This window comes from Pyxicephalus adspersus, chromosome 6, assembly GCF_032062135.1.
Source record: "Pyxicephalus adspersus chromosome 6, UCB_Pads_2.0, whole genome shotgun sequence".
Classification (NCBI taxonomy): domain Eukaryota; kingdom Metazoa; phylum Chordata; class Amphibia; order Anura; family Pyxicephalidae; genus Pyxicephalus; species Pyxicephalus adspersus.
The window spans coordinates 26,515,348-26,540,030 of record NC_092863.1 but is presented as its reverse complement, the minus strand read 5'-3'; the positions used below and the strand labels follow the sequence as shown (position 1 = coordinate 26,540,030).

Here is a 24,683-nt window from a genome sequence, read left to right as displayed (position 1 = left end):
AAAACATTTAATTATTCATTTTTCTTTTTAAGTTAACCTGTAGTAACAAGAAGTATTTAACAGACAATTACATAGTCGAGTTGGCACTGTGGGGGCCATTATGAACTTTTTGACACGCAGAGTGCTGGTTCTTGCCAGCCCTACCAGTTGGTATCAGCTTATAGCATGCACAGGATCTAGAAAATGTTTGCCTATCTGAGTACCCCACAACATTGCAGGAGGGTTATTGGCTGTTCTGTTTCTACAATGTATGGGTCTGTTAGGCTTAGTCTACACAGACGTTTTCCCCAGCGTTTAACCTGAGGCTTTAAAACCCCATGTTTGAAATTACCATGCATTCCAATGAGCTAATCTACACCAGGGCATTTCCTTGAGGCATGTTTTTGAGTGTTATAGATAATGCTCCTTGGAACATTTTAAAAATTCAAAGGGGTAACGTGGGAAAACGCTGGTGAACGTGTCCATTGATTTTTCAACGTTTTCCAGCGTCTTAAAGGCAAGCTTTAAAACGCTAGTAAAAGTGCATAAAAATGCATATAAACGCGTTAAGAGCGTTTACATGCGTTTTTTAAAACTGTTCGTGTAGACCTAGCCTTAGGTAATTTGTTAGATACTAAGCCACAGATTCACTTTTATGGTTTTAAAGATGGAAAATAAAACTAACAAGGCAAACTCAATGGCAATATATTTTTTTTCACGGATCAAGAGAATTTAATCTTAAATTATTGTAACAATACATTTTATAAAATACCGCAGAATCATACTATGATTTGGAGACTGCTTTTAATATAGCTGTACGTGTATTACTTTTGCAACAGGAAGAAAGATTCATGTTAACTGTAAATGTACAAAACTACTGTTTGGGGAATTTTTACCAGTAAAGAGCACTCATGTATACAGTAAATACAGGTCATATACACTATAGCCCACTGATAAATCCATTTCCAAAATAATTAATTTTTGTGTGTAAAAAAGTAGTGGCCTGTAAGTATAAACTCCTACTATGGCTGAAGTACACTTTCAGTTTTTTCAAAAATATGCATCTGTCTATATTCATCTGTCTAGCTGAAAAGTAAAGTAAAATATTTAAACTAGGTAACTAAGCTACAATACTTCAGGAGAGCAGTGGACAGCCAAAAGGTGAGAATTATAAGAGCTTGTTGACTGTTCAAAAAGAAGGTAAGTGTGGAGAGCCCTAAAATTAATGCACTTACAGTTTCAAAGACAAAGTATATCAAGAAAACCTGATTTTTAAAAAAAAAAGATTTTTTAAGGTTTTAAGTTGCTATCCGCAACATATTATGACAAATGTGGTTGACAGCTGTTGCAATAATTGCCTTTTTCTTTATCAATCAATAGATATGCCTTGGCCAAGAGTGACAGACATTAAACAGTACTCACCTTTGTGGAGAAGGAGAAAAGAAGAACCTTGTCCTTGTTTTTCCTGCAGTGATTTAGGAGCTGTTGAAGGACCTGAAAATGAACCACAAGGTAGCAATGAACCAAATTATCCTAACATTGGTGTTAAAACTGCAAAACCTTAAATAGAAATGGTGACACAACATTCAACAAGCAAGATTGTTAATTTTAGGAAGAAAAAAAGAGGTACATTATCCCACTGGTTACAGCTGCATGACATTGTTGAACTCCAGTGCGTTCTCTAGCGGCCCTTAGAGAAAAGGAGGTGGACACAGGTGAGAGGTACAGCCATTCTCCCATAGGGAAAGAGTACATGGCTAAAAACTCAAAAAGACCAGCTGTTACGAGATGCTTATCTGATTGATCAGCTTTTTGCAGCACCGCCGTATATCACACACTGTTTATTTTCTCTGGGTGGTGTCACTCACAGCAGCAAGAAGATTAATGAATTAGTTGTCTGCCCTGGCATCATCTCCTGCTTCCCTTTAGCTCTGCAGCCTAAGATATACCATCGACTGGTCCCTGACTTCATCCTGTCATTGGCTGCTAAAGCTTTAAAGCTTTCTGCTCACAATAACCAGTTGCCTATTTTAGCGTTAAGTTTAACCTTTGACCTGTTGCTGGTTTGTTTTTCTCTTGGATTTACTATTGCTCACTCTTATTTTCTGACCTTGAGATTGTATGCTGCCTCAACTGACCTATGCCTGTGACCCGAACTCTGCTTTGTCTGTATTCTTGGATACCTTGTTTGGCGGACTGATTTCTGTGTATGACATCTGACTCTGTTTTCTGGACTTTGCTTCACTTTCCAGTAATGCATTACCTGTGGGCTCCTGGTTCTCTGTCAGTTCTTCCCAGATGCCATCTTTTGAGCAAGAAGTCCTGGGGGCAACCGTGTGCTGGGACAGCACATTTAGCCTAATGAGGCTGAGGGGATGCATACTAAAGGTGAAGAGTGTGGAGTAGGATTGGGGGACTGGCGTCTGGTGAGCACTAGTGCTGGATCAGGGCCTAACAGCAGCCATGTCTAAGAAGGAGAGAAATGAGTATGTGGTTCCAAATGTAAATATAATCAAGTAAAAAAAAGGGGCCCCCAGATTCTCTTATTTAGTCCAGCAGTGGTTTGAAATAGTGCATCATTTGGATTGGCTTAATTATAAAATAGTTTCTATTCTTTCACTTCGCTAATCCTAGAAGCACCCATTTCCCACATTAGGACCTTTTATGTTATAATAACGAACTCTGCAATGGGGCATCTCAAAAAGCTTTTCAAGTATTATGGAACTGGGATCCAGTGAACACATAGAAGCAAGCAGTGTCTCACTGAAGCTGGTTAAGATGTGTACAACTATGTCATACAGAGAATCCGCTCAAAAGACCTTGGGGATAATATGTAAATAAATATTGTTTTCATGTGATCTATGTTCAGTGTCATCTAATGAGAAATGTAGAGACACGTAGAGAAATGTAGCTGTTGATAATGCAAGACTCTGTTTCCAGCAGAGACACTTTGCAGACCAAGTCCAGACCAAAACCAAGGTGACAGACGCCACAACAAATCCTGAATTGTTGAGTTCAGCCTTGAGTTGTTTGTTTTCCTAAACAATGTTCAGTATCTGCAGCTCCATTAGGACATTGCCTATTCACCATCCTGTACTTTCATTCATCATGTACTTTATTTCTGCTGCTTGGACATAACTATCTCAAGGATGTTCAGTAGCCTGGTGGTATGATTTTCTAAAGAAGAAGTTGAATCTCAGTAGAGCCATATGCTCAGGTCACATCCTTGGGGTATTGCCATTTTAAATGTAGTTTAGCCTAAAACAAGTTAATTGAATCATTTTGCCTAACCCTTTAACCAAAGCATAAATAGCAAGCATATGTTGCAAAGGTGACAGTTTACATTACAGTCTATAAACTATTTCTAAAATATTTTTTCATCATTCAAAATCCATAAGGAAGACCATACCTTGTTGCAGCTTCATCATACTAGAGAGTATAGTGGCAGTAGACAGCTGAAAACAGAGCTGTAGAGATCATACTAAGTCATAAAAGGCTGGAGATTCAATAATCTGTTTAAAACCCAAATATAACTTGAGGTTTTCTTTTGTATTAAGATGGAACTCCACATGGAACATATGTATTACTCGCAGACAGTAAATGACAACACCTGAGGCCTTATGCTGCTAACTCTGCTGTCCATCTTGCCTAATAACAGATTAGGTGAGGACAAGGGTAAAAGTCAGACAGGCGATCAGTTCATTAAAAGGTCCTTACATCTAAACACACTGAGTAATATACAAATAACTCAGCTCACCTAGACTCTAGCATTAGTTGCTGTAGCTTCCAGTAAAAGACATTTTTTAACGAAAAGTTTGTAACATACAGTTAGGTGCATAAATATTTGGACAGAGACAACTTTTTTTCTAATTTTGGTTCTGTACATTACCACAATTAATTTTAAATGACACAACTCTAATGCGGTTGAACTGCAGACTTTCAGCTTTAATTGAGTGGGTTGAACAAAAAGATTACATAAAAATGTGAGAAACTAAAGTCTTTGTTACATAATCACTTCATTTCGGGGCAATTGACTCAAAGGCTATTTCATGGGCTGGTGTGGGAAATTCCTTCATTATGTCATTATCAATTAAAATAAGGCCTGGAGTTGATTTGAGGGGGGTGCTTGTATGTGGAAGATTTTGCTGTGAACAGACAACATGCGGTCAAAGGAGCTCTACATGCAGTTGAAACAAGCCATCCTTAAGCTGCAAAAACAGATAAAACCAATCCGGGAAATTGCAACAATATTAGGAGTGGCAAAATCTACAGTTTGGTACATAATGAGAAAGAAACAAAGAACTGGTGAACTCAGCAACGCCAAAAGACCTGGACGTCCACGGAAGACAACAGTGGTGGATGTTCGCAGAATCATTTGCATGGTGAAGAGAAAGCCCTTCAGAACAGCCAACCAAGTGAACAACACTCTCCAGGAAGTAGGTGTATCATAAAGAGAAGACTGCATGAAAGTAAATACAGAGGGTGCACTGCAAGGTGCAAGCCACTCATAAGCCTCAAGAATATCATGAATAGAAAGGTTAGATTGGACTTTGTTTAAAAACATGTAAAAAAGCAAGCAGAGTTCTGGAAAAACATTCTTTGGACAGATGAAATCAAGATCAACCTTTGCCAGAATGATGGCAAGAAAAAAGTATGGAGAAGGCGTGGAACATGATCCAAAGCATACCACATCATCTGTAAAACATGGCGGAGGCAGTGTAATGGCTTGGGCTTGCATGGCTGCCAGTGGCAGTGTCATAGCTTGGTCAGCTCTGTCGACACATGGTGTTGTAGTCAATCACCACCTGTGGCTTCATCACTTCTTTCCCACGTTTTGTGTGTACCAGAACGGTGGAGGCATCATGGGCAGTACTCATCAGGCATAGATGTTTCTTGTCACACCATCTCAGGCCCATCATCTTACCGTTCTGCCAGGCAACAATTTCTCCTGTCTTCAGCTTCCCTTTTGCAAACAGTGATGGCAGGTTGTGCTGGTTAGCCCTAACGGTTGCATAGGCATCTGTGTTGCAAAAGGAACTCATAAAGCTCAGGAGATGTGTAGAAATTGTCAGTTGCGACACAATAGCCCTGACCTAGCAAGGGCTCAATGAGGGATAGCACTGAACATGTTGCCAATCCATAATGGCTGTATCTGGGGTTGAACTGTGTCCCTTTTCCAGTGTACATTACTGTATTTCAAATGTGGCCAGATGAGGATTCGCACAGCATATACGTTTTCACGCCAAATCGTGTCCTCTTTGATGCAACTTACTGCACCCGGCTGTGCCTCCCCTTGTAAGCAATTAGACTTTCGTCAATGCTGACATCTCTTTCTGGCACAAGGGTTTGCTGGAAATTTTATAGAATCATCTGAGACACTTCCCAAAGTTTCTTCAGTTTTGATGCAGGATGGGTAGTTTCATCAAATTCTTGTTTGCAAAGTGCAGGTACTTCATTATGAGGGAAAAGCGGTATTCTGGCATGACTGTGCCAAAGAATGGAGTGGCAAGCATTTTGTTCTTGGACCAGTACAACTTCTGCACGGGTTTGCCCACAACTCCCTGCAGGATCACCAAGCCCAAAAACAGCTAAATGTCATCCTTGGTCACAGGTTCCCACTCACTGCTTCTTCTGCAAACCTCAGGTGTGGAGCACCTTGTTGTTGTTCAGCGTACCTGCATAAAACAAAATAAAAAAGGTATTTTAGGATATGTTCTTTTATAGTGTGGTGAAGGTTGCAAGTACTATGTTAGCAAACACAGAACAGCATACATGTTGACATAAAAAAATTTAAAAAGTTAGCAAACACAGAGCAGCACACGTTTGCATAAAAAAAAAAAAAAAATAGCAAAAAATTTCAAAAAGTTAGTAAACAGAGCAGCACACGTTTACATAAATCTTTTTTTAAAAAAAAGTTAACAAACAGAGCAGCATACATGTTTGCATAAAAAAAAAATTTAGCAAAAATTTCTAAAATTTCTAAAAGCAAACAGAGCAGCACACGTTTGCATAAAATATTTTTAAAAAGTTAGCAAACACAAAGCAACACACATGTTTGCATAAAAACAATTGAGCAAAAAATTAAAAAAAGTTAGCTAACAGAGCGGCTAACCTGTTTGTCTCCGCAACAATTTTTTCAATAACTTCATCAGTCAAAAACAACTTCAGGTATGCCAGGGGGTCGTTGCATTTAGCCTCAATTTTCATCCCAGGCGGCGCCAGTAAATGGAAATCTTGGCGGTGCTGCCTGGTCCGCATCAAGTTCAATGGAGCACCATGCGCGCACAGCACTGGCCTCAGGTTCAGAATCGTCGCTCAGTTCATTTTCGCTGCCTGATGACAAATTTCCAGGTGAATCACTATCGATTGATTCCACAAGGGACTCCAAATCACTATCACTGCTTTCAAGTTCCTCCAAAACATAGCTTGCGCCGGCGAGATGCCTTTTGGATGCCATGTGGTCCCCAGATTACATAGTAATCTGCTTTTAAATTTTCCGCCCCTAGAATCCATCACTCCACCGCTTCACCCGGAGGATGTCACATCTTGCCAGGTGATGCGATGGGGATGTCCCTGCCCTGCTCACTCCCCTGAATCCACCAACGGCTGCTCACATCACCCGGAGAATGCGAGCGTAACATCCTCCGGGTGATGCGAGCAGCTATAGTAAATTCCAGGACTGGCATCACCCCCAGAATTTTCAATTGCTGCTCGTATGTTTCTTTGGCTTAGACTGCCAAAGAAACATACACCAACATAATCTCAATCATGAGTCATGGAACCTGACATCAAGACTGTACAGTGAAAGCTGTACACTATGATCTTGTAGTCTTTCATAGGTAGTTATTTCCCAATACTGACTGAATTTCCAAACTAAGAAGAATTCTTTAAAGACAAGTTAACATTAAATAATCTATATTTACTACTGCAACTTGTACTACTGTCAAGAACTGAACATATAAATGTTCGTTTTTTAAACCTGTTCACTTTAGCATTCTAATCATATAAAAAACATTGCTTTATGTAAACAATTATGTAAGCATTTTAATCAACTGAGTCTAATCAGAGAATGTCTACAAAATGGGTTTTAATAGGATTAGTAGACAGCAAGTCAGTCTGTCAGTAGGAAGATTACTTGTTATTCTGCAAAACAAGATCTGTATCTAAATGCTGAAAAACCTGAAAACATTTTGATAAGTCTAATAAATGTTATTATATAGCACATATGGCAGACCTTCATTTTTCCACTGTACTTAGGATCAGAGATGGTTTCAAATGCAGCCTCTTTGGTTTGCTGGACAAACTCTGGAAACTTGGAGAACACTTCACTGCAGATTCTTTGAATATGAGCTTCCTATGATAACCAGGTACAAATACAAATTACAGGGCAAGCAAAAGAAATTCAGTTTACACTTAACATTAAAATTTACAGTGAATCTAATGCTAACAAGGTCTTCTACAGAATTGTCTGATACAGGCAAATACAGAGTGTATTTTTTTAAATACATTCGTTCATTCATTCTTTCTTCATTACACCTGACCTGACTTGGGAAAAGTCAGCCTTGATTAAAAAATATGCCTATGTAACAGCAAGTGAATTCTGCACGGTTTTACAAAAACAAATCCTATGAGTAGTGACAAAACAATTCAAGGTTATTTTAAAAATCTGTGTATATGTAACTAAAGATTAACTAATCGCTGTCTTTAAAAACAGATAAACCAGGAAGATACACTTGCAGTATATGTTTAGTGAATGCCCCATCTTGAACATACATTCATGGATAATACTGATTCATTATTTCTGATAGTCTGTTATGGGTTAAGAGCATTTTTCCTGTTTCCCTGCACTTTGTGCTGCTTGACTTAGAGTATGCAATTAACCTTGCCATAACAGAAGTGAAATATAATAAACATATTTACCAAGAAACACATGAAACTGCAATGGAGAAAACCCCACCTGTTTTTTGCTGGTGTTGGAATCTGACTGCAGAAGAGCTGCGTGATTTGCAACCTTACGAAGGATAGCCAGATAACTAAAATAAAGGGTCTTCACGCTTTCCCCATACTGGTTTTTCTATATTACCAAAAAAACAAGTTCATGTGTTATAAACAGAGAACATTATAAAACATAATTCTTACATAAATCTCAAGGCCATAAAAACTGTACAGATACTAATAAATAAATGCCACAGAAATGCACGTTCTATAACTATTGTAATTGTTTTTTGTAAGATTGTATAGCCTTTTTTAGCCTGTATTTGTAACTCTTTGTATTTAAATGTTTTCACATTGTTCTTCCTCACAAAAATAAACAATAAAAAAAATAAAATAAATCCTGCAGAATGTTGAAGTGGAAACAAAATCTTGTGAACGAATCAATAAGACATGTAAAAATAAAACCTAGTTAATTGTATTTAATGTAATAACATACTTCACCAAAACCTGCACCTTCTTCTCTTACTCATGCACACTCATATTAAAAGATAACTTTTCATTCTCTCTTCATTAAAACTGAAGGATTAATAGTTTTCAGTTCTGTTGGTTAATTTGCAAATTGTTAAACCATTTATTCAACCAAGTCTACAGTTCATTGGGTCTGATTTATTTAAGCTCTCCAAGGCTGGAGAGGATACATTTTCATCAGTGAAACTGAGTGATCCAGCAAACCTGGAATGGATTTCTTTGAAAATATTTTAGCAAATGCTAGCAAATGTTTTGAATCCTGGACCAGATCCATGCCAAGTTTGCTGTGCCACCCAGCATCACTGATAATAGTGTATCCTCTTCAGCCTTGGAGAACGTTAATACATCAGGTACATTATATCAAATTTAGATTATGGAGCTAACTCATTGTGCATAGGACAATCACTTACAGACAAAATAACATTTTTCATTGATATGCTTTTTGATAAACTACATGGTCAACAGGGTTTGTTTAACACAACAATAGAAAATAAATTACATAACCCAGATAGGAATTGAACTCTGCACTATATTGTATTACAAGACAGTTGGGTTTGCCAAACTCCCTTCCATGAAGCCTCTTCAGTGGTAGTGAAAGGGGTAAACAAAGATTTTATTAAATTGTTTTTCAACTTACCTTACCTTTTATTTTAATAAAGCTTTACTGTGTTTCAAAATGAATTATGTTACACAGAAAAAAGCGCAATACTCCCTATAAAGAAGACAGCTATACAGTTAGGTCCATAAATATTTGGACAGAGACAACTTTTTCTCATTTTGGTTCTGTACATTATTACAATAAATTTTTAAATGAAACAACTCAGATGCAGTTGAACTGCAGACTTTCAGCTTTATTTCAGTGGGTTGAACAAAAAGATTACATAAAAATGTGAAGAACTAAAGCCTTTTTTTAACACAATCACTTCATTTCAGGGGCCCGAAAGTAATTGGACAATTGACTCAAAGGGTATTTCATGGGCTAGTGTGGGCAATTCCTTCATTATGTCATTATCAATTAAGCAGATAAAAGGTCTGGAGTTGATTTGAGGGGGGTGCTTGTATGTGCAAGATTTTGTTGTGAACAGACAACATTCAAAGGAGCGGTCAAAGAACTCTCCATGCAGGTGAAACAAGCCATCCTTAAGCTGCAAAAACAGTAAAAAAAAAATCTGAGAAATTGCTACAATATTAGGAGGGGCAAAATCTACAGTTTGGTACATCATGAGAAAGAAACAAAGGACTGGTGAAATCAGCAACGCCAAAGGACCTGGACGTCCACGGAAGACAACAGTGGTGGATGATCGCAGAATCATTTCCATGGTGAAGAAAAACCCCTTTACAACAGCCAACCAAGTGAACAACACTCTCCTGGAAGTAGGCGTATCGATATCCAAGTCTACCATAGAGAGAAGACTGCATGAAAGTAGATACAGAGGGTGCACTGCAAGGTGCAAGCCACTCATAAGCCCCAAGAATAGAAAGGCTAGATTGGACTTTGCTCAAAAACATCTAAAAAAGCTAGCACAGTTCTGGAAAATCATTCTTTGGACTGATGAAACCAAGATCAACCTTTACCCGAATGATAGCCAAAAAAAAAGTATGGAGAAGGCGTGGAACAGCTCATGATCCAAAGCACACCACATCATCTGTAAAACATGGAGGAGGCAGCGTGATGGCTTAGGCGTGCATGGCTGCCAGTGGCACTGGGACACTAGTCTTTATCGATGATGTGACACTGGACAGAAGCAGCCGAATGAATTCTGAGGTGTTCAGAGACATACTGTCTGCTCAAATCCAACTAAATGCAGTCAAACTGCTTGGGAGGCGTTTCATAATACAGATGGAAAATGACCCAAAACATACAGCCAAAGCAAGAGGCAGAGCATTAAAAAGGAGGAAACCCAGCATCTGGTGATGTTCATGAGTTCAAGACTACAGGCTGTCATTGCCTGCAAAGGGTTTTCAACCAAGTATTAGAAATGATTATTTTATTTTCAGCTTTTTAATTTGTCCAATTAATGTTGAGCCCCTAAAATGAATTAATTGTGTAAAAAAACTGTTTTAGTTCCTCACATTTTTATGCAAATATTTTGTTCAACCCACTGAAATAAAGCTGAAAGTCTGCAATTCAAATGCATCTGAGTTGTTTCATTTAAAATTAATTGTGGTAATGTACAGAACCAAAATTAGAAAAAAGTTGTCTGTCTAAATATTTATGGACCTAATTGTATATACAATGGCAACAGTCAACTTAAGACTTTGTAGAGGATCACACCATGATTCATTTTACCCAAAACCTAGCTAAAAAAAAACATTTTAAACAGAGTTCTCCTACAGCACTGTCCACATGTTTGGTGCAATTTCATAGGGTGATGCAGAGCTTTAAACAACATTTCTTGTAAGTTGCTCAAATGGTTATAATGACATCAGATAACTGCATGTTTCCTTAGTTAGGGCTAAATGAGTTTAATATTCCAAACTGCCAAAAACCATAGGGCCCATATATCACAAAGTCGTTACATCAATAGAGACAGTTTAACAGTCTTTACCAAGACATGACTTTAATGTTTCCAGAAGACTTTTGGGTATGCTTTTTTGTCTCTCTACTTAGGAAAGCAGACACATAAACTAAGGTCACAGCTTTGTCACAAATACTAGCCTTATTTTACACAGACAGGGGGCTTAAATGTGAAGAAAGTGTCAGGTTTTCCCAGAAAGGAATGCATTACTTTTTGTAAAAGGGTAAATATAATGCCTTATTCATTGGCACTTTCTGCTGCCGCTGCAATTTTCAACTTTAATATGAGTTATTCTGTGCATTATATACATATGCATGAACAAGCTTCTAGCAGGTATCTCTGAGGACGTATATCAAAATGGCGCAGCCATTACAAAGCCAAATGATGTGGTAACATTCCCATGGCTTCTCTATATTGAAGAACAAATAAATAAGTGGGGAGCCCAGGTACAAGAAGTAAATGAGACTTTTGTTCAGAGCTTGAGAAGTAGGCACAGAAGGATTACTAAGTAGATCTCATTACCTATTTAAAGACTAATCTAAGCCACCAAAATTGAAAAAATGCAGAAGAATTCAAAACCAAGATATACTGGACAAACTGTTGCTACCATATATTTCTCCTAAAATAGTAAAGAAGCAAAAACAACTGCTATGATAAAGTGCAACTGCAGGAAACCTGGGCTAATAATATATTAAGTATAACACCATATTTTCATAACTTAAACAGATAAGGAGCTACAGACAAACATGAGCCGCCAACACCTCAGCTAAGCTGCAATTCATTAAAAAAAACAAGGAGAAAAAACAAGGAGGATACTAAATATTTGAGATTTTTATGAGAAACATTTAACATTTTCACACAAACTGAGCTGCCTGTATCTTTATATTCAATATAGATGTTTTTTTAATTTAGGGTCACTTCTGCTTAAGCATCACAGGCTTATTTTGGATTGCCCAGAGCTATGTCTACTAGATTGTAAGCTCTTTGGGGCAGGGTCCTCTCCTCCTGTATCACCGTCTGTATTAGTCTGTCATGTGCAACTCCTATTTAATGTACAGTGCTGCGTAATATGTTGGTGCTATATAAATCCTGTTTATTATTATTATTATTATTATTATTATTATTAATAATAATAATAATAATAATAATAATAATGATTGCACAATGTATGGTTGCACAATGTATAATATATTGTCATATAGCAGGAACATTATTCTTTACCCTATAACAACATCCTCTCCTTTTCCGTCTACTGCCACAACTGCATTTCTCGCCTCCTCGAAGAACCAAGCCGACATCCTTAGTTTCAAGCACTGTTTGATAAACTGCTTTCTGAAATTCTGATAAAGCACAATAGACAATCTGCAACAAAAAGCAAAAAAAAAACTTTCAAAAGTTGTTATGCCTACACAAAATTTCATCATTAATTTAAAACTACGATAGACAGGGTATTTGAGGTGCAGCAATAAAATGAAAAAACAAATAGTGGATCAAACATATACAATGTTAAACTTCACAATTGTATACATGTATGAAATCATCTCAATTGTTACCACTGAACAACATACAGTGGTGAGTGCGAAAACTAGACAATGATTCCTTAATAAACAGAAATAGGGTATAAGGAGAGGTAAATGTCGTGTCCCGATGCATTTCACCTATATTGGCTTCCTCAGGGGACTTGTAGACATCGGAGTGCAACTATGTACAGAGAAAAATTCATGTGTTGACTGTCTACATACATGCATAAATTGAACAAATGAATATCTCACAATTTTGAAAAATGAAATTGTGATAGCAAGTCATACAAGTACAATGTTGGTAATTTTCTAGGGTACATGTGCTATTTACTAATAGCTTTGCAATCAACGGTACTAATAATAAGGTTATCAATAAGGTTATCAATACTTTACATGAACATGAATTTATACATGAATTATTACATGTACAAATATGTATGTATAATTGTACTATACATACATATTTATACATGTAATAATTAATCTTGAACTTCCCCCACCCCATTTCCCATTATGCCATTATTCTACTTTACTTTAATAAATTTTTACCCAATATCAATGATTCCTAGCATCTGATTTGATGTCTTCCCATCATTTACCTACGATTTTGATTGCTTTTGAATTTCTCTGCACGTGCTTCTAATTGTAAGTACTATATTACTTTTCATTCATATTTGAATGTGTACCATAATCATAAGGAATTGTCTTGCTAGTTACAATATGAACCATGTGTGTATACAGTAAAATTAGCACAGTCTCACAGTATGCTTTATTAAAAACAATTTAAGCCAAATCGAAGTTCATGTATAGTTATTATTTTGTGCTGATTTATAGCTAGTCTTGGTCTTTCTTTAAAGCCTGAGTTGGTATCTTTATCTCTAGACTACTTTTTTTTACCTTGGATCCATTCCCGAAAAAACACTTTCCTAATGAAATACATAGAAAAATGTCATATATACCCGATCTTCCTTTTTTGGTAACTGGTTACGTATAAGACTTTTAGTACGTCTTAGGAACAATGATGACATTTTAGCTGCCAGCTTCTGCATGACCTTTCTTCCAGTGGCTAACTCTCGTTTTGTTGCATTGTGGCGTTGTCCATGTTCTACTGGAATTGAAACTTCTTCCTTGAATTGATTTTTGCTTCCCAAACATCCAGGTACAGCCCTATGAAAGACGAAAATTATGCAGGGTACATTTAAGTTGCAACCCTAAAGTCACCTAATTTCAATAATGCGTTGTTTTTTCATTGAAAAACTTACTGCAAATACACATATCCAAGCATTTTGCTACTGCTATGCCATTGCACTTAGTAACATCAGTAGTATCAATTGTAAGTAGGTAAAACAGAAAACCATTGAAGCAGTATTAGCATTTGTGACCACACAAAACAATCTAAATGTCTAATGTGAAAAAAACATGCCTTTAAAAAAAATAAACAAATAAACATGGGGATCTTGTAGCTCTATGGTCAGACAACAGAAAAAAATAGGGCCAGTATGTGACCACTCTTTCTCAGAATGTCATTGCAAAAAATTAATTAGAAATTAAAAAGAAAAACTCCACTCCACAAAGACCAATAAACCTTTTTCAGCTATGCTCAAACAGGCCAGGAACAGACAACAAATAGTTTATTTTCTGAGGCTCAGATCAAGTTTGGACACATCCATGCTTTTAAAACTAGGGCTATGAACACACGTCAGATGATTCTCGGACGTATCGTAATCTATGGATGAGAATCTAACGTACGTGTGTACAGAGGCAGTCCCAAAGTTGTTCATGGATCTGTTCTGACATGTCATTCCCACGAATGAAAAACAACCTCAATGGAAGTGAAGGGAGGAGAGTGCAGTGGGGTGCCGCTTGCTTGTTCCCCCCTCCCCTCTCCATAGAACAGAACAACGTTGTATGTACAGCGCTCATTAATTCATCTTTTAGTTGTTTGTCGTTGGAAATGATCATGAAAAATAATTTCCAACAACAAAAATCTAGCGTATGTACGTAGCCAAAAAAGTTATATTTAAAATGCAAAACTGCACTTTGATTATGTAAATATAAACAATTTTGTTCTTCCAAAGCTTGAGAAGATACACTTTCATCAGTGAAGCTGGGTGATCCAGCAAACCTGGAATGGATCTGGTCCAGGATTCAAAACATTTGCTAGTAAATAGCAAATTACTTTGATGAAATCAATTCCAGGTTTGCTGGATCACCCAGCTTCACTGACGAAAGTGTATCTTCTCAAGCTTTGGAGAACTTTATTAAATCAGGCCCATTAAATCCAAACAATCATCATGACGGTTACGCAACAATTATTCTGAAGAGAAGGTCCCGCGTCAAGGTGAAGAGAAGGTCCCGTTTGCGTTTTCCCATGGTAGGTTTACTTAACAAACATAAAATACATCAATCATTCAGTATACAGTCTTCTAGGAGTTTTAAAGTTTACACTCTTTGAATAAAGTAACAAAAAAGAAGATACAATTTTCAGCTTCTAGTCATGTAGTGTAAATAAAGTTTGTAAAAAAAAAAAAAAGTTCAACAAAAAAACAAAAATAAATGACAAATGAACAAAATCAGCAAAAAAAGCAAAAAAAATCATTAAAAAAGACAAAGCATGTAATACGGGTTATAAAATGAAAAAAAAAAAATATTTTTTTTAAATAATTAAGGCAAAACTTTTTTTTGTAGTGATAGAACTGTAATTAAACAAACAATATACACTACATATTAACTTGAATACAAGTGTTCATTTCCTGTTAAATTCAAGATTATTTACAGGATGAATGTGGCATACATGAAACAAAGCCAACTTATAGACCATAGAGGATGCTGAAAAATCATAACGAATCCACCTCAATCAATCTTCAGTTTCTCCCTCGAGAGTAGGAGAACTCTTTTGCTTGGCAGAACTTCAATTGAGGTTAACCTCTTTCAATTAATGTCAAACGACGTGTGTTTAAAACTGATAAAGTTATTGAGCAGAGAACTTTGCTGCAGGCAGAATACCAGCACTGTTTCTATACCTACACTTTGGTTATGCCAAGAAAAAAAAACAGCTTACAGTATAAGTTTTTATTTTATTGGTAGTTTTTAAAACCGTAAATTTGTAAAACTAAACTGCTCGTTTTCTGTTAGGCATGAAATTCTTTTTTTTGATTTATTCAGATCGAAAAGTTATACTAGTAAATTTATTTAATGCATTTTTTTATATTGCAGATCTTTTACAAAATGAGAAAGCAGAATTAGCTACTGTCATTAGGACAATGAATGATCCAGACAGGGACAATATGAAAAAGTACTGTGGTGTGGTAAGCAATACTAAGTAGTTTGTAATATATATATGCATGTATGTATACACACACACACACACACACACACACACACACACACACACAATACATGTGTTACGGTCCCTTCCGTGACTGAAGTTAGAGGATCTGTCAGACAAGCTGCATGTAAGATTATCTGACAGTCTCTTTGTTTTTACTTGTTTCTGTGTTGTTGTTTGTAATGACCACACCCCTTGTATCAGGTGCAGCTGGTGGTCATTACTGCTCCTCCATTTAATCTGGCCTCACACTTCATGCTATGCGGTTGATATTCACTGCTGGGATGTGAAGAGCTGGTGTGTTGTGCCATCCTGAGTTCCTGCTTATATATCTGCTATTAGGATAAGTTGAATTACTTTTGGTGTTTTGTTGTTTACTAGGCCTCAGGGAGACACTGGGTCTTTCATAAGGGAAGGAACCAGTAGTCTCAAGCCAGTCACTACTCCTAGGGCTATACAGGGCTAGTAGGGCCTAGGTTCCTGTGTATGAGTATTCCCACCATCAGGGGATACTCATACTGTTAGGAGTTAGAGCTAGGTTAGGGTGTCTGCAAGGGGTGACCATTCCCTTTTCCCTAGCAATTGGAGGCCTAGTATAACCTGTTTCCCTCCCTCAATTCTGTCATGGGCTATCTGAGAGCCTGAAGGACGCATTGGTGTTTCACGAAAATCCTGGGTCATTGGAAGCGGCTATGTCCCTTGCTGTACGTATGGATAGACGCCTGAGAAAGAGATCAAAAGTTCCTCAATCTCAGGACATACAATCCTATAAAATGGCGCCCTCCCCTGACACGTTGGGTGGAGAGACGCTTGAGGTCATGTCTGGTGACGAACCAATGCAGTTGGGGGGAGCTACCTCTGGACCTGGGAAAAAGAACTTTAGGCATAAGAATGGATTCTGTTTTTTCTGTAGAAACGGGGACATTTTGTCAATGTCTGCCCTATTGTTCAGCTCCAAGGTGAAAACAAACAAAAAAAAGGGGTGTGCTTAACCCTCATCCTTCACTGGGTGGTCTGTGTGGGGAATCAGAGAATTTACTTTTGTCATTTACCGGTAGTACTCGATTTCTCCTGTCTGCTGAGGTGGCGCTAGACTCCAAAACGGTGGGAATTGAAGTGTTTATTGACAGCGGGGCAGGGGTTAACTTAATCGATGGTCAGTTCGGCCGTATACATGGGTTAACAACTAGTGCACTAGACAAAAATATCTCAGTGTTTGCAATTGATAATGCTCCTCTCACGCAGAAATGTTTGACACAAATGGTGCAGGACATTCGTTTAAAAGTGGGTGATTTTCATCAAGAATCCATCTCGTGCTTTGTGTTGGAGGGTCTGCCTGCTCTGTTGGTGCTAGGGTTACCATGGTTAAGCAAACATAATCCCACTATTGATTGGCAAGCGAGACAGATTCTTGATTGGAGTGAATATTGCATAGACAACTGTCTTAACACATCACTTTCTGTTGTATCCACTAAGGTGTTACTTTCATTTATTTCTGAGTTTTCTGACGTATTCTCTGAAAGTGGAGATCAGGAGTTACCTCCACATCGGGAATATGATTGCCCCATCAACCTTATTCCTGGAGCTAAGCTGCCCAAGTCTCCGTTGTATAATCTTTCCGAACCCGAAAGAGCGGCCATGCGAGAGAATATCACCGAGAGTTTGGCTAAAGGTCATATTAGACCATCCAAATCTCCAGTAGCCGCCGGGTTTTTCTTTGTTAAGAAAAAGGACGGAACTCTTAGGTCATGTTTAGACTTCCGTGAGCTTAACTGTATTACTGTCCGTGACCCTTACCCTCTTCCTTTAATTCCAGATTTGTTCAATCAGATTGTCGGCACCAAGTTGTTCTCTAAATTGGATTTGAGAGGGGCGTATATTCTGGTAAGAATCAGAGAAGGGGATGAATGGAATCCGGCCTTTAATACCCCTGAGGGTCATTTTGAGAATTTGGTCATGCCTTTTGGGTTAACCAATGCTCCTGCGGTTTTTCAATATTTCATTAATGACATCTTTCATCATCTGGTGGGCAGGTTTGATGTGGTGTATCTGGATGATATACTAATTTATTCTCCAGACATGGCGACTCATCAGGATCACGTGAAGCAAGTGTTACAGATCCTTAGAGAGAATAAATTGTATGCAAAGATGGAGAAATGTGTTTTTGCAGTTCCAGAGGTTCAGATCCTGGGTTACGTAATCTCATCTTCAGGTTTTCGTATGGATCCTGAAAAAGTCCGTGTGGTGTTGGACTGGGATCGACCCGAAAATCCGAAAGCACTTATGCGATTTTTGGGGTTCACCAATTACTACCGTAAATTTATTTTGAATTACTCGACTGTGGCTAAACCTTTAACAGACATGACGAGGAAAGGCTCAGATTTCTCAGTCTGGTCACATGCGGCATTACAAGCCTTTTCAGCTGTTAAAGAGTATTTCGCTTCTGCTCCTAAACTGGTGCAACCAGATGTGTCACAACCATTTACTGTGGAAGTTGACGCATCTGAAGTAGGGGTAGTAGCAGTCTTATCGCAGGGTCCTTCACCTAGTAAATGGCGCCCATGTGCTTTCTTCTCTAAAAAACTCTCTAATGCGGAGAAAAATTATGATGTAGGTAATAGAGAGTTGCTGGCCATTAAGTTGGCTTTTGAGGAATGGCGTCATTGGTTGGAAGGAGCGATTCATCCTATTACGGTAATTACCGATCACAAAAATCTGGCATATTTGGAGTCGGCTAAACGTCTGAACCCAAGACAGGCCAGATGGTCGTTGTTTTTTACCAGGTTCAATTTCTTTGTCACCTATCGCCCTGGGGTTAAAAACGTCAAGGCGGACGCTTTGTCACGTAGCTTTCCTGGGGGGGTGATTCGGAAGATCCTGGTCCGATATTGTCTGAGGGGGTAGTAATATCCGCCCTCTATCCCGATCTTGAGGAAGAGGTATTGGAGGCCCAGGGAGATGCACCGGATTCTTGCCCTTTGGGGAAATTGTTTGCTCCTTATGAATTACGACATAAGGTGTTCGAGAAACACCACTGTACAGTCCTTACAGGACACCCTGGGAACAAATCCACGGTTGATCTCATCTCTCGTAGATTCTGGTGGCCGGGGTTGCGTAAATGTGTTGAGGGCTATGTGTCAGCATGTAGTACTTGTGCTCGTGCTAAGGTGACACATACTCGGCCTTCTGGATCCCTACTTCCGTTGTCAATCCCATCCCGACCTTGGACTCATTTATCGATGGATTTTATCACCGATTTGCCGAATTCCTCAGGAAAAAACATGATTCTGGTGATTGTGGATCGCTTCAGTAAGATGTCACACTTTATTGCATTGGCAAGGCTACCTAATGCTGAAACCCTCGCTCAAGTGTTTGTTGATAACATCGTGAAGCTACACGGTATTCCCACGGATGTGGTGTCTGATAGGGGGATTCTGGAAGGTGTTCTGCACTCGTCTGGGGATACAATTGTCCTTCTCCTCGGCCTTCCATCCTCAGTCGAATGGACAGACTGAACGCACTAACCAGAATCTGGAGACTTATTTGAGATGTTTTGTCTCAGAGAATCAGGAGGAGTGGTCTTCATTTTTGTCTTTGGCCGAGTTTGCCATAAATAACCGTAGGCAGGAGTCCACTGATAAGTTGCCGTTTTTTGGGGCATATGGGTTTCATCCACAATTTGGCAAATTTTCTGGTACTGAGACTTCAGGCATTTTTGAAGAGGAAAGATGTTCCTCTTCTTTATCATCTATTTGGCAAAAAATTCAAAATAATTTAAAAAAGATGGGCAACAAGTATAAAGGTATGGCTGACAAGAGACGTATGAGTGGTCCGGACCTAAGAGTGGGTGATTCTGTGTGGCTGTCCACAAGAAACATTAGGTTGAAAGTACCTTCTTGGAAGTTGGGTCCAAGGTTTATTGGTCCATATAAGATCTCTGCCATTATTAACCCAGTTGCTTTTCGTCTTGAACTTCCACAGGCATTAAAGATTCATAATGTGTTCCACAAATCACTGTTGAAGAGACTTGTTGAGCCTTTGGAACCGTCTTCCTTGCCTCCCCCTCCTGTCATGGTGGACGGTAATCTAGAATTTCAGATTGCCAGGATACGGGACTCCCGAATTCTCCGCAGATCTCTCCAGTATCTCGTTCACTGGAAGGGGTACGGTCCGGAGGAGAAAATGTGGGTTCCAGCGACCGAGGTTAATGCTAGTCGTCTAGTGAGAGCTTTCCAAAGGGCTAATCCGGATAAGGTCGGTCCTGGGTGTCCGGAGGCCACCCGTAGAAGGGGGGATACCGTCACGGTCCCTTCCGTGACTGAAGTCAGAGGATCTGTCAGACAAGCTGCATGTGAGGTTATCTGACAGTCTCTTTGTTTTTACTTGTTTCTGTGTTGTTGTTTGTAATGACCACACCCCTGGTATCAGGTGCAGCTGGTGGTCATTACTGCTCCTCCATTTAGTCTGGCCTCACACTTCATACACTGGGTCTTTCATAAGGAAAGGAACCAGTAGTCTCAAGCCAGTCACTACTCCTAGGGCTATACAGGGCTAGTAGGGACTAGGTTCCTGTGTATGAGTATTCCCACCATCAGGGGATACTCATACTGTTAGGAGTTAGGGCTAGGTTAGGGTGTCTGCAAGGGGTGAACATTCCCTTTTCCCTAGCCATTGGAGGCCTAGTACTGAGTATAACCTTTCTGTTTCCCTCCCCTCCCTGTTATCTGTGACAACATGAAGCTCTAAAAAACATTTAAATATACAAAAATGCTACGGTGAACATGACCTTTTAAGAAGGATACTAGGGTACAGAGTGGGCATGCTCCTATTAGGAATGATTGTAATCTCAATTAGCACACAACAACCGCTTTTCCCACAGATTACTATTTGAATTGTTCATAAGCAGACCTTATTACAATACTTGCTTGCCTTGGTCACATCCTTAACCTAATATGTCACCAAAACCAATTTTGTTTCATGTGGCAGATTGTCAGGGTTTTAGGATCAGGTGGCACAATGAATCTGAGCTGTGCAAGCTGGCTAGTAATCAAGAAGGACTTTAGTTTGTTTCCATGGATACCCAGCAATCCTGGTTTCCTTGTGGGTACCAGGACTGAATTAACAAATGTTAGTTACGTCATCCAAGGTCTGGCCAATGAAGATCGGAATACAGAAGAGAAAGGCGAAGAAGCGCCTACAACATACCAGGGACAGATGACTATCTACTGTGTTAAGTTCTGCCTTAAATTTGTTCAAATAGACAATAAAAAATTATATTTGAAGTCAAATGTACCCATCACAGAACGTAGAACTTAGGCAGATAATTAAGAGTTTAAATACCAAATAAAAACATTGTACATACCAGTCCATAACACACCACAGTTCTTCCATGTTATTTTGCAATATGGTTCCTGTAAGTCCAATACGAACTTTACATCTTAAAGATTTCATGACTTGTGTACCTCTTGCTTTTGGATTTTTTATCCTATGTGCTTCGTCCACAATGACTGCTGACCATTCTATGCTGCAGAAATAAAAACAAATGATGAAAATTCATATAATTGCACACAAATTGCGAAAATAATTCAACAATGCAGCTGACTTCCAAGTGTAATATTTTTTCAATAACTTATTATAAAGACAGTGGCACTAAAAATATAATATTTTGCCTAATTACATTATATACACAGTGTACGATATGTCACAAATAAACCCTTAAAGAGTCCTAGACAATGCCTGATCTTTAAAGAATCCTAAATATGTTATATCAAATAATGTATTTGCACAGCAAGCAAAAATCTCCAGATAAATCTTTAACAAGTTTTAAACAATGCCCCCAGTCACAACCCTCCCAAGTTAAAATGGAACTCACCAAATTCAGTGGACCATGAAGAATTCTTGCACGGTCATATAGCGCTTGGATTTTCCAACCTCCAGGAGGCATCAATCAATTATATCCGATGTGCCAAGAAACACTGTAAAACTTATGCTGATGTAACACCTCCAGTGTTCTGAAATCTGATCAATCCTGACCTCCTCGAACAGGATTTCAGACACAGTATCTATTAAGAAAAGGATTTTAGCCTGCCCTGACTTCAGCCATGCACAAAAGTAAATTTTCAAGGCAATTTATATTTGCAGACAACAGCATAAGTAATGTTCCTAACTAGAGGCTGCTAAATAAAAAGTTAGATTCCTTTCTCTGGTCTGCATTACATGGTAAAGATTCTTAAAGGATTTATTTGTGAATTATTGTACACTTGCATTATTACAAGTTTACATTGTAGGCCTGTAATTCTTAGGTATAAATCACCAAAATAAGTTCAATATTTAATAAATGTAATAAATTAAATAAAAAACACAAAAATCTGTTAAAACAAGGGTGCATAAATAAATCAAAAATACTGAAACCTGTAATATAACTGTACAGTAGCATTTATATAATATATATGGTAATATATAGAACCAAAATTAGAAAAAAGTTGTCTCTGTCCAAATATTTATGGACCTAACTGTATAAATATAAATTATATATTATAATTTGTATTAATTGAAAACAGTAATTTTGTATTAAATTTCCCGCCGCGCTCCCGCACGCACCGACACAAGCACTGACACCACCAGGAACTCCCGGGGAACGCCAGCGCACTGGCTGGGGGACCGTTCAAAGGAAGAAGACACAGCCTGAGGATGGCAGGACACTGGAGGACGCAGATAGGACCAGGTAGGGCTTTATTTTTTTTAACTACCCTGAGTGTGGCTCAGGGTTACCGCTTTAAGCAGGTTTTTTTTTACCCCGAGCCACACTCGGGCTTAACACTCAGGAGGTTAATATCAAAGTGCTTATATAGAAAGAACAGCAAATATTATAACAGACACAAACAAGTTATTCCAAACTAAAATTTGCAGCTAATGTTAGTACTAATTGTAGCTAATTAGCACTAAAATATTAAAGTAATATATATAGCATCTACGGCAAAAACATCTTGGAAATAGAAACATTCATCTCATTTGTCCTGGTATCCATTTTTATTGGAACACAAAGTAAAGGCAAATTTTGAATTCTGTGATTTTCAATACAGAAGAATGTGAGGGGAAATCTTCCAGTCAGCAGACCTGTTACCATGGATACTGTAAGAGAGCACTGTACCATGTGCTGAATTACAAAAAAAAAAAAAAAGATTTTGCAACTTTTGATTTTAATAATTTTTATAGAGTTTAGTGTTGGGTTAGCACAATTTTATTTAATATCAATAATGTCTCACCAACAGTATATACTAGCATATGTATACCTTATAAGGTCATCTTAGAGGAATGCAGCTCATCCTTTAACTGGCATCATTGATCATTGGTAAGTACTGCTCAAGCGCTGGTCATTGTTTCACACCTAATGGAGTAGTCTCAACTAGAACGTATTGCATGCTACACGTTTTTTGATCATCTGCTAAGCCATTAAACTGGGGGAGTCCTTGGCTGAATGTAATTCACTTCCGCAGCTAAGTATTTTTGTTATACCTAACTTTTTGTTACTGCATTGTTTTACTATCTGTCTTTATTATTAAATAGTAACATCTTTAAATTTACTTACAAGTCTCTGTGCTATCTCTCTTTGTACACATTAAATTTATCCCATAAATATTTACATAATTTGTCATAAATTATATATCTGTGACATAACATTAAGTAAGCCGTAAAGTACACAAAGAAAGAAAAATATTATGTCTTATTATTTCTAGTAGTGGGTAAAAGAAAGAAGTAGGTGTGCTAGACAAGCAAAATTTGTCCATGTTTGTTAAAAGGAAAATAATTAAGTAGAAAAAAAGACAAAACATTTTATGTATGTGCAAGGTAAGGAAAACACATATATTGAAAAGGAAAGGGAGAAGAGGATTGAAATTCACATACAGTTGACAAAAAGTTCGACAAAATTCCAGCTAGATGGGCACTTGCATGCTCTGTAAAAAGTGATTTGGACAGTGGGATTAGGGAAAGGGAAGGGTACGTCAAGGAATCAAGAAAGCTGTTGATGGAAACAGAGTAATGGAGGGGTACAGGAAAAAAGGACACAGAAGTTTGAAGGATCAGAAAGCTTGGGAGCCAGGGGGGAGCAACAGGGATATGATAACAGGCTGCTAAAGTGGATGAGGAAATATCTGTGAGTTAAAATCAAACCATGAATGCAAACTGTTTAGTGTACGAACTGCAATTTACTAGTTAGCTTCCCGTTTACCATAAAGCTTATATGTGTAATTTACATTTCCCTATATGAGATGTAGGGGAATTTTTAGCTCAGGGCTGTCTAACTCCAATTTCTAACAGCCAGAATCCACACACGTTTTTAGCTTTTCTCTTAGTCATTAGTAAATTTAGTAAGGTTTGGTTTACAATGAGTAATATACATGAAAATCCTGGCCTTTTTGTGGCCTCTTGCAGATAATGACCACGGCAAAGTGCAGTATATCTGTATACAGAACACGTGCCAGTATCATAATATAATCTTGTGACATATAGTGACACAGGCCAACCTCTGGCAAGATTGCTTTACTTACCTGTTTAAATGATCAAAGCAAAGACGAAGAGTTTCATATGTAGTCAAAGCAATTTCATACTTTCCTTGTTTAAGTCGTTCTAGCTGCAAATCTTTTTTATTCCCATGAATGATTGCTACCTTGAAATAGCCCCATGTCTCCAGTTCATCCCTCCAGTTGTAAAGCACAGATAAAGGTGACACAATCATAAAAATCTGAAAAGAAAAAAAAGTAACATTTAATAAATGATCAGTTTTAAAAAAAAATATTTTCAACAAAGGAAATTAAATGAACATGTTACCCATCCTAACTCGGCAACTAAAGAATAATTTTAAAGTCTAGGGAC

At 38.0% G+C, this 24,683-nt stretch overlaps 1 protein-coding gene across 5 annotated transcripts in view; it reads right to left on the bottom strand.

Moving 5' to 3' along the window:
• Nucleotides 1–24,683, bottom strand: part of ERCC6L2 (ERCC excision repair 6 like 2) — a 113,833-nt gene that overhangs the window by 55,195 nt on the left and 33,955 nt on the right. For 3 of the 5 annotated variants that reach the window (XM_072414984.1, XM_072414985.1, XM_072414983.1), the window contains exons 4-10: nucleotides 24,359–24,552; nucleotides 21,172–21,333; nucleotides 13,441–13,648; nucleotides 12,183–12,323; nucleotides 7,937–8,053; nucleotides 7,214–7,333; nucleotides 1,402–1,473 (exon numbers count right to left, since the gene is read on the bottom strand). In XM_072414984.1, the coding sequence (XP_072271085.1) occupies nucleotides 1,402–1,473; nucleotides 7,214–7,333; nucleotides 7,937–8,053; nucleotides 12,183–12,323; nucleotides 13,441–13,648; nucleotides 21,172–21,333; nucleotides 24,359–24,552 (1,014 nt within the window). Of the gene's footprint in view, nucleotides 1–1,401; nucleotides 1,474–7,213; nucleotides 7,334–7,936; nucleotides 8,054–12,182; nucleotides 12,324–13,440; nucleotides 13,649–21,171; nucleotides 21,334–21,681; nucleotides 24,553–24,683 lie in introns of those variants that run through there. The other 2 variants (XM_072414987.1, XM_072414986.1) reach the window with 2 other exon arrangements.